This window comes from Colossoma macropomum, unplaced genomic scaffold (genome assembly GCF_904425465.1).
Source record: "Colossoma macropomum unplaced genomic scaffold, Colossoma_macropomum, whole genome shotgun sequence".
Taxonomy (NCBI): Eukaryota; Metazoa; Chordata; class Actinopteri; order Characiformes; family Serrasalmidae; genus Colossoma; species Colossoma macropomum.
This window is the reverse complement of record NW_023494806.1, coordinates 25,026,783-25,043,377: the sequence shown is the minus strand read 5'-3', so window position 1 is coordinate 25,043,377 and position 16,595 is coordinate 25,026,783. Positions and strand designations below refer to the sequence as shown.

The window sequence follows — 16,595 nt, the reverse complement described above, 5'->3', positions numbered from 1 at the left end:
ACTCCAAATGTGCCTCTTCTTTGGACCTACAAAGAACCTACAAAGCAGAATAGGTCTAATCTTTAAAGCTCTGCAACATGGCAGCTTAACAAAAAACTGATTAACTCCATAATATTACAACTGTACATTAGCCAAAAGTCTTTGCAGGGGTGATTGCAGTGGCAAAGTCACTACTGAGAATTCGCAACACCATACAGCTTAGGGTACACACATTCCTGGGACCCAAAATGAGCTCTCTCCAGTGAAAACTGATCCATAACATGTGTCTAAAACCGTCCCCTTGGGGTAATCATAGTTAACAAAACACATATTGAGTTCACTATTATGGGTAATTCCTCCACCTAAATGTTTGAATTATTTATAAACCTCATCTCCTGAGCACCACATTAGCAAATCCCAAGTAAGCAAGCAGTCAGACGGAAAAATGTTATTTGGAAATCCGTCTTGGGTCCACGGGGGGGCCAGGGAGAACATTTCCAGGATTCATACCAGGTAGAAATAGCCAGTGCGTAACTTCTGACCAGCTTTTTCTTGCCTTGTTAAAACTTGGTGCTTTTATTCTTGCTGACAATTTATTCTTTCTTTCCATCATGCAAAATACAAATAATGGCACCTGCAGTGACAACAACATGATGTGAAAGCTGAGCAAAGTAGCACAAAGTGCTCATCAAATCGATTATGGTGAAACACTAGCTTGTTACCTGGTACCACAAATGTAATTAGGCTCTATTTGGTGCTGTATGTGGTACAGCCTAGGTCTAGAGTGGGGCTGTTTCATTTAGGTAGGATAATGCTGGGTCAGCCCGGCCATATGAGCCTGGCTGCCCTTCCTTCCTCGTTTCTTCTACTTTTTATGGACAGCACTGTCCCGAAGATAGAACAGTTTTAAACGCATTCGTGCTGCCATCTAGCGTTGCAGCAGGGCAGTGAGTTGACCAATTCACAGTCATTAATTCCTCAGGAGAACAATTACTTACTCAGTTTGATATGTAGCTATGAGTCGGCACTAAATTATTTTAAAAAATGTGAAACAGAAAATTACTTTTAACCAGCTTGGCTTGAATTTACTGAAAGGGAACTTTCTGCAAGGTTAAATAGTTAACGCGTCAACAAAGACGTTCACAGTGGTTTGGTGTGAAATTCTTCACTCTAGAGAAACGTCACAGTTCACAATGGTGGTGAAAGGAACCAGACGTCCACCTAAAACCTCCCTCAAGGAAAGTTATTACGTAAAATGGTTATGAACACCCAGCTTATGTCTGAGACATTGTTTTACGGCAGTTGTGTGACTAAGTTTTGGTCTAAAAACCCATTTTAATCTATTCATGGTGGAGGGATACAGGAAGGATGGTCTAAGGCAAAATAGTCCCCAAAGACAAATCGTGTTTTTTTTTTCTTTTCCAGATTTTCCATTATTTTGTCATTATCAACATTACATATATAAACTCAGAAGGCATGTGTAGGTTCGTTGGTTTTTGCTATTAGATATGGGACCTCTCGTCTCCTAAAGAAAACGTGTGTTTGTAAGTTCATCTACAAAACAAAACAAACAAACAAAAAAACATTTCACACCAAATGACTCTTTGAATGACTTTGGTTGTATCTTAACCACTGAAATATGGAAAACAATGTTAAAATAACATCGCCAGCTGGCTAAACGTAGCATTCGTATGTGTGAAGGACGGCGTGAGAAAGGAGATAAACAAAAAAACAGTAAACTCCATATGGGGAACCAGAGTGAACACTTTCGTTACCTTCAGGTAGTACAGGTCTAATGGCCTTATCCGAGAATCTAAGTAGTCTTCATACGTGTTAAACTGAGTGACGATGTTTTCTGAACCGGCGGCAGCGCTGTGCTCCTCCATTGTGTTTCCACAGGCTGCGTGATCTCCATAGCAACGGTCATGTGGACATCGCGGAGCGCGTGCGCGCAAAAAGCAAAGCGTGCTGAGGCGCCGTTACGTAAGATTAGTCCTGTGGCTGTGTGTAGTGACTTACCTGCACCTGGCAGCACTGAAAGGCCTCACATTCTCGGCTTTCTCAGTTAAACAAACTGTCTATTAAAGTACCTTATCTGGACTATTTTAAAGGGGAGTTCCACCATTTTTATTAAAAATTTCCAAGCTCCAAGCAAAGTCATTTAGTGGTTTAAAGTGAAAATGTACGTTGTAGAGAAGCCACAGTTATCTATGGTGCATTTGCTGAAACTCATGCCTGATGTGCTCTTTAGGGCCTCAGGCTGACACAGGCTTTTGTTACACTCTGCTGCCCCCTAGTGGCAATTCTACCTTCATGAGCTTTTGAGTTTCCCCTCGAGGTAAAGATGGAAAAGAGGTAAATGTACTTTTCTTCTTCTTCTTTTTTTCTTTGGTTTTTTGGAACCGTTCATGCTTTAAGGCCCAATCCCATTCCTTGTTTTTACCCCTACCTTTTGTTTACGAAATGGGACAACCCTTAAATAAAAGAAGAAGTTTACTTCATTAACAGGCTGCTAGCGGTGCTCTGTAGGCGACCCTACCGGTCTGCAGTGACAGCAGAGGAGGGTGAAGTTCGGCAACCTCGCTGCTGATGTTTAATTAAATTTAGGGCGTCGTACGCCTTCAAAGAGGGGGATGCGACAGTTATTTATTATTGTCCACCCCTTTTTCTTTGGTGATATGAAGCTCAAGTCACTTCGAATTTCCCCGCTCCACCTTAAATAGAGCAGCAGTTACATTCTGGCTCAAGAAGTGCTGAACTATTTAAGGTGAAACGGGAAATTTAGCTAGCTAGCTACCAAGACATCAGCATGTTACTAGCATGCTTTTTATGCTTGTTGTGAAAAAAAGGACCATAATACATTGAAACGACATTAAACTAAGGTTATACAATGGTTATCATATTTTTAACTGAGAAAATACTTACATTTATTTTATTTATTTATTTATTTATTGGTCGCTTTGCAGCCATCTTGTCGGTTTTTCTTCCTTTTTAATAACACCCCGTTTTTAGTGTGCCGTCCATTTAGAGGGCCATGTAGCCCTAAAACTTCCCTACCCATCTATCTCAACAAAAATCGGGACACCTTACCCTAGACGTGAACGCACAAAACGAAGGGCTAAGGGCTAAGAGGTAGGGGCAAGAGGAGTTGGGCCTAAGTAAAGCAAACTTGATATTTAGCAATAAACAGATGGGTTAATGAACAATTTCTTGCTTACATGGTTTTATGCATGGTGAAATGGTTCAGACTGATGGAGAATATGTTGTATATTGTCCTATATAGAACCTTTTTGAAAATGCTTCTGTATAGCACCAAAAAGGGTTCTTCTACTGTTATAAGCTTGACATCCTAACAATAACACAACCCCTTTTGGTGCTACAGAGAGCCATTTTCAAAAATGTTCTATATAGAACATATACAGTACATTTTCCATCAATCAAAGTAAAGACAATGTTTCTATATAGAACTCGGGGTTTTCTAAACAAACCCTTGAAGAACTGTTTTTAAAGTGTGCAGGTAAAGTGGCCAGTCATTCACAGCTTATCTTTAAAAAGCAGAGCTCACTGAGCTTCCATCATTTTTTGCTTTTGCTTCTCAGTTAGAGCACAAAGTGTTACATAATCTCAGTGGTCTGTGACGACAGAATACTGTCTAGGTAATGTCAGAATCACCAGAGTCCTCTAAGAATAAAGGCAGGGAAGTTTATCACGCAAACTTAACCTCTTCTGGAACTGTATCTGCATTGTTATTAAGACACTGTGACACATTCATTCATGTATACATTAATTCATTAATGTCACAAAAAATATTTGTTCTTGGGATCTTTTGCATAATCAGTTTTAGAATCCTCCTTGAGTACTAGATAGATAGATAGATAGATAGATAGATAGAACTTTATTGATCCCAAAGGGAAACTATATATGCAGTACTATATAATATTTATTGTTTATCTGATGTTCTTAAGTACCAGAAGGAATTCTTATCTTATTGTGATATCATGGCTCTGAGAAATAAAATCTTTAACATGTATTGCAACCCCATTTCCAAAAAAGTTGGGATGCTATGCAGAAGTAAATAAAAATCAGATGCAATGATGTGCAAATCATGTAAACTAAATTTTTGAAGAAAAAAACTACAAAGACAACATATCAAATGTTGAAACAGAGAAATTGTATTGTTTTTTGAAAAATATATGCCCATTTTGAATTTGATGGTGACAGCACATTCCAAAAAAGTTGGGACGGGGGCATCTTTACTACTGTGTTTCATCACCTCTTCTTTTAACAACACTCTGTAAGCGTTTGGGAACTAAGGAGACCAACTGCTGTAGTTTTGAAAGTGAAATGTTTTCCCATTCTTATTTGATATAGGATTTCAGCTGCTCAACAGTCCTGTGTCTCATTTGTCATATTTTTCATTTAATAATGTGCCAAATGTTATCAGTGGGTGACAGGTCTGGACTGCAGGCAGGCCAGTTTAGCACCTGGACTCTTTTAATACGGAGCCATACTGTTGTAATACATGCAGAATGTGGTTTGACATTGTCTTGCTGAAATAAACAAGGCCTTCCCTGAAAAAGACGTTGTCTGGATGGCAGCATATGTTGCCAAAACATGTATATATCATTCAGCATTAATGGTGCCTTCACAGATGTGCACGTCATCCATGCCATGTACACTAATTCACCCCTATACCATCATGAATACTGGCTTTTGAACTGTGCACTGATAACAAGCTAAGTGGTCTTTAGCCTGGAGGACACATTGTCCATGATTTCCAAAAAGAATTTTAAATTTTGATTTGTCAGACCACAGGACACTTTTCCACTTCCTCTCAGTCCATTTTAATGAGCTCGGGCCCAGAGAAGGTGGCAGCATTTCTGGATCCTGTTTATGTACAGTTTCTTCTTTGCATTTTAAAGTTTTAGCTTGCGTTGGTGGATGCAGTGACGAAGTGTTTTCACAGACAGTGGATTTCCGAAGTGTCTGTTTTTAATGCAGTGCTGCCTGAGGGCCCAAAGATCATGGCCAGCAAATACTGGTGTTTGGCCTTGTCCCTTGCATAAAGAGATTTCTCCAGATTCTCTGAATCTTTTAATGTTATTATGTACTGTAGATGATGAAAAGCAAAAATTTTTGCTATTTTATGTTGAGAAACATTATTCTTGAATTGTTGCACTATTTGCTTGTGCAGTCTTTCACAGAGTGGTAAACCCCTCATCTTTACTTCTGAAAGACTCGGCCTCTCTGGGATGCTCTGTTTATACTCAGTTATGTAACTGACCTGTTGCCAATTAACCAGCAGGTGTTTTTTTTAGCATTACACAATTTTACCAGCCATTTTTTGCCCCTGTCCCAACTTTTTGGAACATGTTGTTGGCATCAAATTCAAAATGGGCATATATTTTTTCAAAAAACAACATCTGATATGTTGTCTTTGTACCATTTTTAACTAAATATAGTTTAAATGATGTGTACATCATTCTGTTTTTACTATTTTCCATTAAATATAGGGTTTAAATTATTTGCACATCATTGCATTTTGTTTTATTTACATTTTGCACAGTGTCCCAACTTTTTTGGAAATGGGGTTGTATTTTTTCCTCCAGGAAAAAATTATGTTCAGCCTTTCTCTACACACAGCACTTTCCTCAATGCAGGCTTTTCCCCCACATGCCTTAGAGTCTTTGGTCCTTGCTCGGACTACTGGGCAACTTAAACCTACAGGTTTTCAATGGGAAATAGGTCTGGGGATGGAAATGGCTATTGCAAAAACTTCAATCTGTGGTCAGTGAGCCATTTTTGTGTATCTGGGGGAATGTTTTGGGTCATTATCCTGCTTGACAGTTCAACAACAACCCAGTTTTAGTCTTAGAGTTAAGAGCAGCCAAATTTAAGTCGAAAATATGCTGGAACTTGACAGAGAGGATGATGTTTCCCATGACCTTCGGAAGAAAAGAAAGTCCTGCAACATCAAATGTTCACCATTATGCTTCACAGTTCAGACTAGGGTCTTTGCTGGACTACTTTCATTCTTTTTAGGCAACCCCTTGGCCTTGGTCTCTGATTCGAATCAGACTGTATGGTCAGATGAGATCAAAGTCCTCATTAAACCTTTCCAGTAATTTGGAAGTTGACATGGATGTGGCATCTTATTATTAGACACTTGATTACCTCAAGATATTATAATCAACAGATAGTTGCCAGCTATGTTCAGTAAAGGATCTTTTGTATCTTCAGCCATCCTCTTTACTCTGTGCTGAGGCTAAATGTCGACGCATACATTTACCAGAAAACCTCAAATCTCCTGCTGAATTAAATCCAACCCTTAATTCCACTGATACTGATAAAAACAGAAAGCAGTGATTAGTAAATTCTTTTTGACCTGTATTACATTGGGAAAAAATATGATACATGATGTTTATCATGATTCATACACACTTAAAAAAGATGGTTCTTCAAGGGTTCACTCAAAAAAATGACTCTTCGAATTTACTTAATTTTTTTTTGTCAAACTGTTGCACGAAATTAAATTATCTACATTCAGATATATAATTTGAGTAACATTTACTCATTACCTATAAGCAGTGTCAACTTAACTATATTTTGCAAGATTTACTTCAATAACTTCAGTGTTCTTCCTTGGTGTAATTTTAACCAAATTTAATCATGTTCATGCTATTTCATTAAATTATGTAGATGTTAAATAACTTTTTAGTAAAACTACTAAATTCTGATGTATTTCCAAATAATTACTCATTGTTTATTATGTACAACAGCTTAATTATATCACAGAGCATTTATTAATGTACAGTTTTAAATGTTAATTTTCACAAATTAAACTTCAACTACACTTATTAATGTTCCATCTATTTAAACACCTGGTCAAGACAATGACTATCATGACAATAAAAAAAAAAATTAGTGACTTTATTAAGGTACATCAAATGCACATGCATATTAGGATCAACGAAAATACACATTTGCTTTACCACTATAGAAAAACACTGAATATTAAGTAATAAAACAAGACTGTAGACAAAAATAAAGCAGAGTAGTAAAAAAATAGACTAAATACTTCTCTAAAAGTGCACAGCTATCAATACATTATTGCTTGACTTGCAGGCAACGCAAGCTAAAATGCAAGTTTACATACAACAATAAGCTTCAAACAGAACACTGCAATTATAAACACATTCACCTAAATGTGTGCGCCTGTAATCACAATTAATTAAGTCTTAAGTAATGACCCAGAATTTGTGAAACAATGAAGTAACATTCAGTAATTATGTAACGATAACACCAACCTTCAATGCAACTTTACAACAGCAGATATTTAAAACAGAACAGCACAATAACACAGTATTAATGTTATACGACTTTATACAATATCCAATTCTCATCAATGATCAAAATAATGCCCAAGAAATAGTGCCTACAGAGTACAACCTTCTTGTCAAAGCACTGCCTCTTGTTAGCACAACCTTATTTTGCTTGTTAGACTTTGCAAATTTAGGGTGAAAATTTATAGAGCTCAAATTGTTCAAAAGGCTACTTTGTACACTGTTAGCAAAAAAGACTCTAAAATTTAACTGCGTGCTGTTTTAAGACAAATTGTTCTTAAACTTGACCAGGATCTTGACATGTTATATAGAAAATCATTGAAATGTCATTGAATTTTAAAAGAGATGCTGACAAATACAGCCACTCTTGTTTCATGTGACTTAAGCGTTGTTCAAAAGTCCATTGCTTTTCAAGCAAAGTAGAAGCTAGTGTGAAAAGTTCCATATATTTCCAGAAAGGACAGCCTACTTTGACTATCCCAAGATTTTGTTCTCCAAACCAAGAATATTAGGGGAGAACTTTGCACCATCCTTTGACATGAGGAATGTACAAATTCATAGCAGCATTTCCACCCATTGTGGTGAGCCATATTCAGTGCATAGATTACTCCAAGCATTACTGCAGTCTGGTGCAACTGATTTGATGTTTCCTACAATAATGTTTCCATCAGCGTCACCATCTTCATATTCTCCAAGAGCTCCACCCTCTTCTGATGACAAATGTCCATTTCAGTGCTGTGCTGGTCTCTCAATATGTCTTCACCATGAATGTCCTACAAATTAAATCTTGTTATTAATACTAAACTTCACTGTTCTCTTGCTCCATAAAGAGTAAGTTCAGTTTATTTCTCATTTGAGCTCTTCTAAATTCTTCCAGGCACCTCTGACAGTTTTTTAATATCAAATACTTATTTTACGATGAATCTAAATAAAATCAGCCCCCATCTCCACAAAACTCCATTCAATGGTAAATACACATTACAAAATGGATAGTTCTAGTTCACCCTTCTCACACTAGCACCTACAATCTATGGTTGGTGCTAACATACTAACACACCAACGCCGCGTTTCGATTTCGATTTACTATACAGATGGGAGGGGGCTGATTTTATTAAGCAAATGTTACAAGCAATTGATATAAGAACTGAGGTGCCTGGAAGACACACACAGAGCACAAATATGAAATAAGATGAATTTACCTTAGTTAGAAATTAGAAGTGAATTAGAATGATGGTGATGTGCTTAGGTCACATACTTACCATGTACTCCTACATAAGAAATCCATCATCATCATTCAGGTGCGGAGAAAGAGCTTTTATGATGGCGTCTCTTTTACGGTGGACATCCTTCACCTGCACATATTGATTGCACTTGTTAGAATGTACCTTCAACTGTTTAAAAAAAAAATGGTACATTAACTTGACAAGCGTACAAGGAACAGATAAAAGAAACATATGAACATCAAAATCCCGATCATCTTAGAGACTGAAAAATGATTACTAATTTGAACATTTAAAACAGGCAGCTTTACAAAACAAACAGCCTCATAGGTAAATATCAAATCTGGATCATAAAAATGCACTTACCAGAGACTTAGAACATGCCACAGAATCCTTTAAAAGATGGCACTCAACAACCTTGTTAAGCCTTAACCTATAAACAAAGAGGACATTTAAATAAAATTAAGTGAAAGACCATGTTAACATTTTATCTTAAGCTTTACTTTAATGTTTTATCGCTTTACCTTAATGTTTTATCTCACCATGTGGAAGGACATAACAGTGCATTATTTTGGCTACAATTTAATAGTCTTACAATAATATATATTATTTTACTCATATTTAGCTATTTGGTTTAATCCTGTGAACATTATTTTAGTTTGAAACCAATTATGATATTTAAGTCACATCAATGTTCTTTTAATCAATATGGCTATCAGGATTCCCTATCTAGGGTTTGTGCATTATTGAGCATCAAAATCAAAGTATAATAATTACTTCTACCAATTGGCACTTGAAGACCATAATGTTTAACATAAATGCAAACATAAGGAAAACCTGATTTGGTAACAATGACAGGGGAGTCACATAAGCAAAATACATGTGTGCGAGTGTGTGTGTGTGCGTGTGTGTGTGTGTGTGTGTGTGCGCGCACCATCTTATATACAAACTTATATTCTGATTATAATAATGATTAATGACACTGCTGTTATATGGGCAAACAAACCTCTTTTCCACTACAGGGCTGAACAGTTAGCATTAGCTTGCTAATTAACAAGATAACGGATTCTATTATGCCGAACTAAATCTCCACTGACAATTCTGATAGAGCAAAGTCGAGCGACTGGTGTTGAAGGAACAGAAAGCTGAAATTAATCTTAAACCTGCTTCGTGCTTGTAGCCTACTAACTAAGCTGGCCAGTTAGCTGCTAACACTAACGTCTGCTTAGCTAACTAACGCTAGCTAGCTGCGCTAACGGTGTCAGAGCCCATGTTGGAACAGCACATTGCAAACTGGGTTCATCGAACAGAGCATTAAGTGTTAAATGGACAAACGTTGAAATTAAACCCGTTAACTTATGTCTGTAACCTACTAGCTGCTAACGCTATGTTTGCTAAGCTAACGCTAGCTACAATAGCGTTAGCAGGCTCCATATCCAAACCCCAGGCTCTGTGCTAAGCTAGCTAACTAAGGCTGAAATTACACAGGTTTGTGGACACCTAGTACCCAAATATCACATCCAAAATCACAGGCGAAGCGAGCACAGCCTCCTCAGTGGGAAAAGATTATTACACGTCACGTCAAGGAAGCACAGCTAGCTAACGCTAGCTAGGTCTGTTTACTTCGAATATGCGCTGAACTGAGCCCCTCACAAACTTATGCTATGCTAGTTGTCCCTTAACTGTACCTTTTCATCAACGTTATATCCAACGCTGCGTTCTGTGCATCTACAACCATCTAAACAATATTTTACTGTGTACCTGTACGATGACACAGCAGCTAAACGCCCTCGTCTGCAGTGAACTTCAGAAAATGGCGCCATTACTTAGCTAGCTAGGCTAGGTCCACAGTACCGTTAGCTAACGCTTGTGTTGATGAGCAAACTTAACTAGTGAGGACCTCAACATGACAGATACTTATGAAGGACACACTGTATTAAGACACTGACCTTTACGATTAAAACACTACGTTCAGTTTTAGTAAGTTCAGTGATTATCTGACCGAGTATCGTTATGTGTTCTTTGAATCTGCGTCGCTTTAAACTAACCTGGCTAGCTAAGTTATCGCTAGCTAAGCTAGCGGATTTTATGCCATGCGAAGTCCTCCCTTTAACCTCACGTTTTTGCCAATATTTTTCTGCGTAAATGTCATGAATATGTTTTATGTCCATAATGACAAACAATAGACAATATTCAATCTCCTACCTTGTAAATATAAGAGGACAGAATTTCCTCAGGTCAGCCAAATCTTCCCAGAGACGAGGTGTAGAAAACGGCTGCTGTCAGCTCGGGAAAAGTTGTGCCAGCGTATGCGCAGTTTCTACCCCGTGACACAACATAATTATTTCTAGTTCACTTTAAGCATGTTTCATATGTTCAGTTTACTGGTTTTCAACATTGCTTATTATTATTTAGTTGAAGCAAAAAACACATTTAAATTGAGAAAAACATGCACAATTTTATTATGTAAAATTTACTAAGGGCCAAGTTCATTTTTTCAGTGTTCTTTTGTAAGGGCAAAGTTCTAGTTCTATATAGAACCATTTTAAGCTTAAATGATTCTTTGCATTGTGAAATCGTTCTTCAGACTGATGGAGAATGTGTTGCATATGGTTCTATATAGCACTAGAAAGGGTTCTTCTATTGTTACGAGCTTGACATCATAACAATAGCAGAACCCTTTTTGGTGCTATATACACTCTCAGAAAAAAGGTATAAAACTGTCACTGGGGCAGTAGCCCTCTTGTCACTGGGGTGGTACCTTCAAGGGTACATCTCAGTACCTTTAGTCAGGGAACATGGTTGTACCATAATCCATTAAAATTATATTTTCTAAGTTGTATTGACTCCACACACCCCGTCTTGTCTCCAGGCTTTTTATCTTATTATTCTGTTTTAAAACGTCAGGTTATGATAAGGTACAAAAATGTACTTTTCACCTGGAAAAAACTTACAGGTACACAGTTGGACCTTAAAACCACTGTTGTACCTCTGAAGGTACATTTACATTGTTTGTACCTTGATAACGAAATGTGTACCTGCACAGTACCTTTATTTCTAACAGTGTAGATGCCATATTATTGCTTATTGTGGACAGTGTAGGGGTCCCTGAGGGCCAGTTTGGGAACCAAAGACCGAAAGTGGTTAACCAAAAGTGGTTTGCAAAAAGGGTTCAGTATAGTACCAAAATGTTCTTTGTCTTGAAGAACCATCTTTAAGTGTGTTAAATAAAATATAAAATGAGTTAGGAAATGTGTCTTTTTTTGTTTGTTTGTTAATTTTTATATGAATATAAATATATGCTCATTTCAAATTTAATGCCTGCAACAAATTTCAATGAATTTGGGACAGGAGCATGTTTACCACTGTTACATCTTAATAAACATTTGGGGGACTGAAGATAACAATTGTTCCAGTTTTTAAAGCAGCATTGTTTACCATTCCTCTGTAATTTTATCATTTACCATTCAAACAAGTATGTGTCTTTCACAGTTGATGGTGCCTTCACAGATGTCTAAGTTACCTATTCCATTGGCATTAATACCCCCCATACCATGACAGGCTCCGGCCTTAGAACTTTATGCTGGTAACAACGTGGATGTTCCTTTACTTTGTTGTACAGCCTGAAAGGTTGACGCATCAGACGATAATTATAGTTTCCACTGTGCATCTGTCCATTTCAGATGAGCAGCATTTCTGGATGTCTACTATAAGGCCTTGAGAACAAATTCACTAGTGAAAGACCGAACTGGAGCCATGCCCACTGCAAAGCACACTTAAACCTTTTTAAGACCATTGTTTTTCATGACCTCATTTTATTAGCTCCATTCCCATGTTACACCTGATCCACAACTGCTTTGTTTTAATAAGCACAGCCTAACTGTTTCCATCCTTAACAGCAAACCTCAACTATTACAGTGAGGTACATCCAGTGACACTCGTTACTGTTATTTTTAGGTTTAGGGGCTCCTTAATGCTGCTCTATTGCTGTTTCTTCTGTAAAGGTAAAGAATATGATAGGCATTACATTTATATGGAAGCATCACATAAAAGCTATAATTTAATTCATCCAGTATTTCAAATTGGTCCTCTACACAATGAGGCTGCCTCCAGAGTAGTAATCATGGGTTTCTCCATCCCATGGTTACTAAAGCCAGATCGAAGTCAACCTTTGTGTCTCAATTTGAGTACTATGCACTATATTTTTACACTATACACCAATCAGCCATAACATTAAAATCACCTCCTTGTATCTACAGTCACTGTCCATTTTATCAGCTCCACTTTCCATATAGGTGCACTTTATAGTTCTACAATTACAGACTGTAGTCCATCTGTTTTTCTGCATACTTTGTTAGCCCCCTTTCATCCTCTTTTACACTGTTCCTCAGTGGTCAGGACTCCCACAGGACCATCACAGAGCAGGTATTATTTGGGTGGTGGATCATTCTCAGCACTGCAGTGACACTGACGTGGTGGTAGTGTGTTAGTGTGTGTTGTGCTGGTACAAGTGGATCACACACAGCAGTGCTGCTGGAGTTTTTAAACACTGTGTCCACTCACTGTCCTCTGTATTAGACACACCCACCTTGTAGATGTAAAGTCAGAGACAATAGCTCACCTGCTGCTGAACAGTTGGTGTTGATCATCCTCTAGTCCTTCATCAGTGGTCACAGGTCGCTGCCTACAGGTCGCTGCCCACAGGACGCTGCTGGCTGGATATTTTTGGTTGGTGGACTATTCTCAGTCCAGCAGTGACACTGGGGTGTTTTAAAACTCCAGTCTGATCCACTCGTACCAGCACAACACACACTAACACACCACCACCACGTAAGTTTTCACTGCAGTGCTGAGAATGATCCACCACCCATATACCTGCTCTGTTATAGAACAGGGTGGAAGGGGGCTAATAAGGTATGCAGAGAAACTACAGTCTGTAATTGTAGAACTACAAAGTGCACCTATAAAGTAAGTGGGTGCAGTGAGTGCAGAAACAATAAGGTGGTTTTAATGTTATGGCTGATCAATGTACACCATATACTTCTCTCTCTAGAGTCTGGATTTCTGTATAGGGTAGTGTCATCTAAAACTCAAAATTAGCATTTTCCACTAAACGATAAATGGTTATACTACACCGCATCTCATTTCATTTTCCAGTGAGAACTCTCCATTTGCACTAGAAGAGGCTGGTATGTCACAGAAGTACCTGAATTGAAAGTTCTTTTACAAAAATCACACTCAACCTCATGAGAATTTGTAGCCTTAAGCCCTATTAGAGCTGGATTAGTTTCACCTGGGGAGGTGCTGTAATTTAACCCAGTAAAAGACAAAACTGCCAGCAGGCCCAAAGTTTTATTACACACTTCTATAACCTAAGAATAGCGCAACCAGTTTGCTCTGAAGTCAATGTAGTTATTAAAAAATAACCCTGAGTAGCTAATAAGCCTGGGACTTTTAAAGGGTTAAGTTATTACCAACAAAATACATGATTTTAATCCAGTACAAATCTGCAATGTTTGTAGTTTTGCACAAGTCTACTAAGTAAAAAATCCAGAGTGAATCACCTTCTGCAATTTTTATAACACTAATGTAATAGAAAATGCTGCTTTTTTTCTTTTTTTTTGTGAACTGAAGATAAGGCTAACAGCTAAAACTGAGTTTGATTTGACCCAAACTCCACTACTGAAATTAACAACATTTTGGTGATGGTACAAGCAAAAGGAAAAATATTATCTTGAAAGTACTTCTCATAGGGCAGTGCATTTTCTGTCTTGTTGGGTGGCATTTGGTAAGTTGAATGAACCCATTTTACTAACCTAATGCTAGTTTATATGCCAGTTAGCTGCACACATGTTACTTTTCAGAAGTGTGGTGCCTGTCACACAATGCTGATGTAAACATCTGAGTGATGATGTTTCGATCTGGGCTATCTGGGGAAATTTGGGGAAATTGCACAGATCCTTTACCCCATACAAATCAGCCAGTCAAATGAAGCACAAATTACATTCCTGGACCTCCTCTGGTAAAATTAATCCAGCTCAAATAGGGCTTTGGTTTATATTCGCTACATACGAGTTTTTGCCTCCATGCTGATGTTGACTACACAAAAAAACAACCACCCAGTCTGTCCTAACAGTGTGACCTTTCATGTATTCAAAGTAAATATTGTTTGAATTTAATAATGCACTCTAAATTTAGGTATTTTTCTGTTTGTCTGCTATGCATGACATTTTAGGTTGAATGGGATTTTTGCAAACATTCCATAAAGCTTGTTCAACCTCGCAACGCCTGCTACAAAAGACATATTTGTGGGTGGAGCATGGATTAGTCAATTGAAGTCGGGGCCCTTGCAGTCCCTAAATTTCAGTCAATAACAGTGTCAGTCACAGTCCATTACACAGCAAAGAATTAGAAATGCCTCTCAACCACGTAGATTTAAAGAGACGGTATTAGGACTGTTTTGTTATGGATCATTCCATGGCTGCCTGTTATTTGATACACCTATGAGTGGAACCCTCTCAAAACATGAGGCGGTGTTACGAGGCATGTTTATCCTCGCAGGAGGACCCTCCGCAGTGGAATGCTCTGGCGGTTGTGACAGGCGGCAGCATGAATGTTAGTTTTAATAGTCAGTTACCGTATGTTCTAGAATAAGTACAGGGTTGCCATTCTTTTTAGGAAATCTCTCTCCAGGGCTTTTTAAGGACAACTTCCAGGGCAACTGTGATGACATATATGCACAACAGTTATGTCTCTTAAGTGAATGTTGGAAGAAGCTGGCATGCATTAATGTAGCCTCCCTCTACCAGGCATTCCGATACAGCATCCACAACGCTGTAGTATTCCAAACCACAACCATTACAGCCGTATGCTGAAGTCTGGGCACCTCCGGCAAATGACATGTTTTGTTGATTTGAAGTAAAAATAAGTGAACACACTTCTGCACGCTTTAATACACAATTACTGTTTATTTGCTGAGTTTCATATATTAGGGAAAAAAGTTAAACTTATGTGGCCTGTAAAAAGTTATATTTCATGTTTTATTTGTTTACAATATGTTGAGCTCAACAAATGAACAAAAATTGTAAACTAAAATTTGCAGACAATGCTATACCTACGTTTGTTCCTTGTAGAGGATGTGTTAACTTATTTTCACTTCAAAATCAACAAAACATATAATTTGATCAGGGGTGCCGAAACTTTTGCATATGACTGTATGAATAGACACTCAAACTGGGAATTAGCCGCTAAAAATATGCTTAAAAAGCAGACGCATATCCTAAATTTTCCTTGTATTTGACCTTTTTTTCTTGAGGCTGGTTTTGTTACTGTGCCTTTAAGACTGATATGTGTAAATAAGCTCCATTCTGATTGGCTGCCCCATATTGTGCCTCATTTTTAAAGCTGTCTGGGCTGAAACACCTCATAACTGTAGCATGAATGAGCAGAGCTAAACTGCTGGAAGCTGAATAGGCAGATACATGTAATTGGACTGTTTACTGTGACATCACAGAAACAGTGAAATTCAAAACAGGCTGATTTTGTGGCCGGCGAGTGACCAGTACAGTTTAAAACTTTAACAGTGTTAATGTACTATCACGCACTATTTCATTGCAAAAAAGAAAGTGAGGACATTTTAATTTTCCTTTAATACGCCCAACATCATGCTTGTCCAGGACTTCACTAAAATTTCCAGGACATGTATCAGTTTTCTTATTTGCTTTCTAGGACTGGAAATCTAGTCTGTAAAATTGTAAACCAGCCTGAAAAACTTTTAAACAAGTTTTCCATGTTTTTCAGGAACGTGTGTAAATACTGATATATAAGGCTGTGCAGTTGGAATCTTGATCCACAACGCAAATACATAATTTCATATTTACTTCAAACATGACAAGTATTACAGAATGAGACAGATTCTGTGTGCTGTTGTTATTTTGTAAAGTCAACTTTAAGAATAGTTAAAAAATAGCTTCACATTCATTCTTATCACATTAAATTCTCAGAATTTGGAAGTAGGTTAAAAGACATTCGCACATGAAGCAATTTGTACATA

At 37.7% G+C, this 16,595-nt stretch overlaps 1 protein-coding gene across 1 annotated transcript in view; it reads right to left on the bottom strand.

Annotated features, from left to right (window-relative positions):
* Positions 1-13,191, bottom strand: part of cfap299 (cilia and flagella associated protein 299) — a 116,107-nt gene extending 102,916 nt beyond the window's left edge. The window contains exons 1-2 of the mRNA XM_036598259.1: positions 13,164-13,191; positions 1,755-1,879 (exon numbers count right to left, since the gene is read on the bottom strand). Coding sequence (XP_036454152.1) covers positions 1,755-1,879; positions 13,164-13,191 — 153 coding nt within the window. The remainder of the gene's footprint in view (positions 1-1,754; positions 1,880-13,163) is intronic.
* Between the last annotated feature and the right edge of the window lie 3,404 nt (positions 13,192-16,595).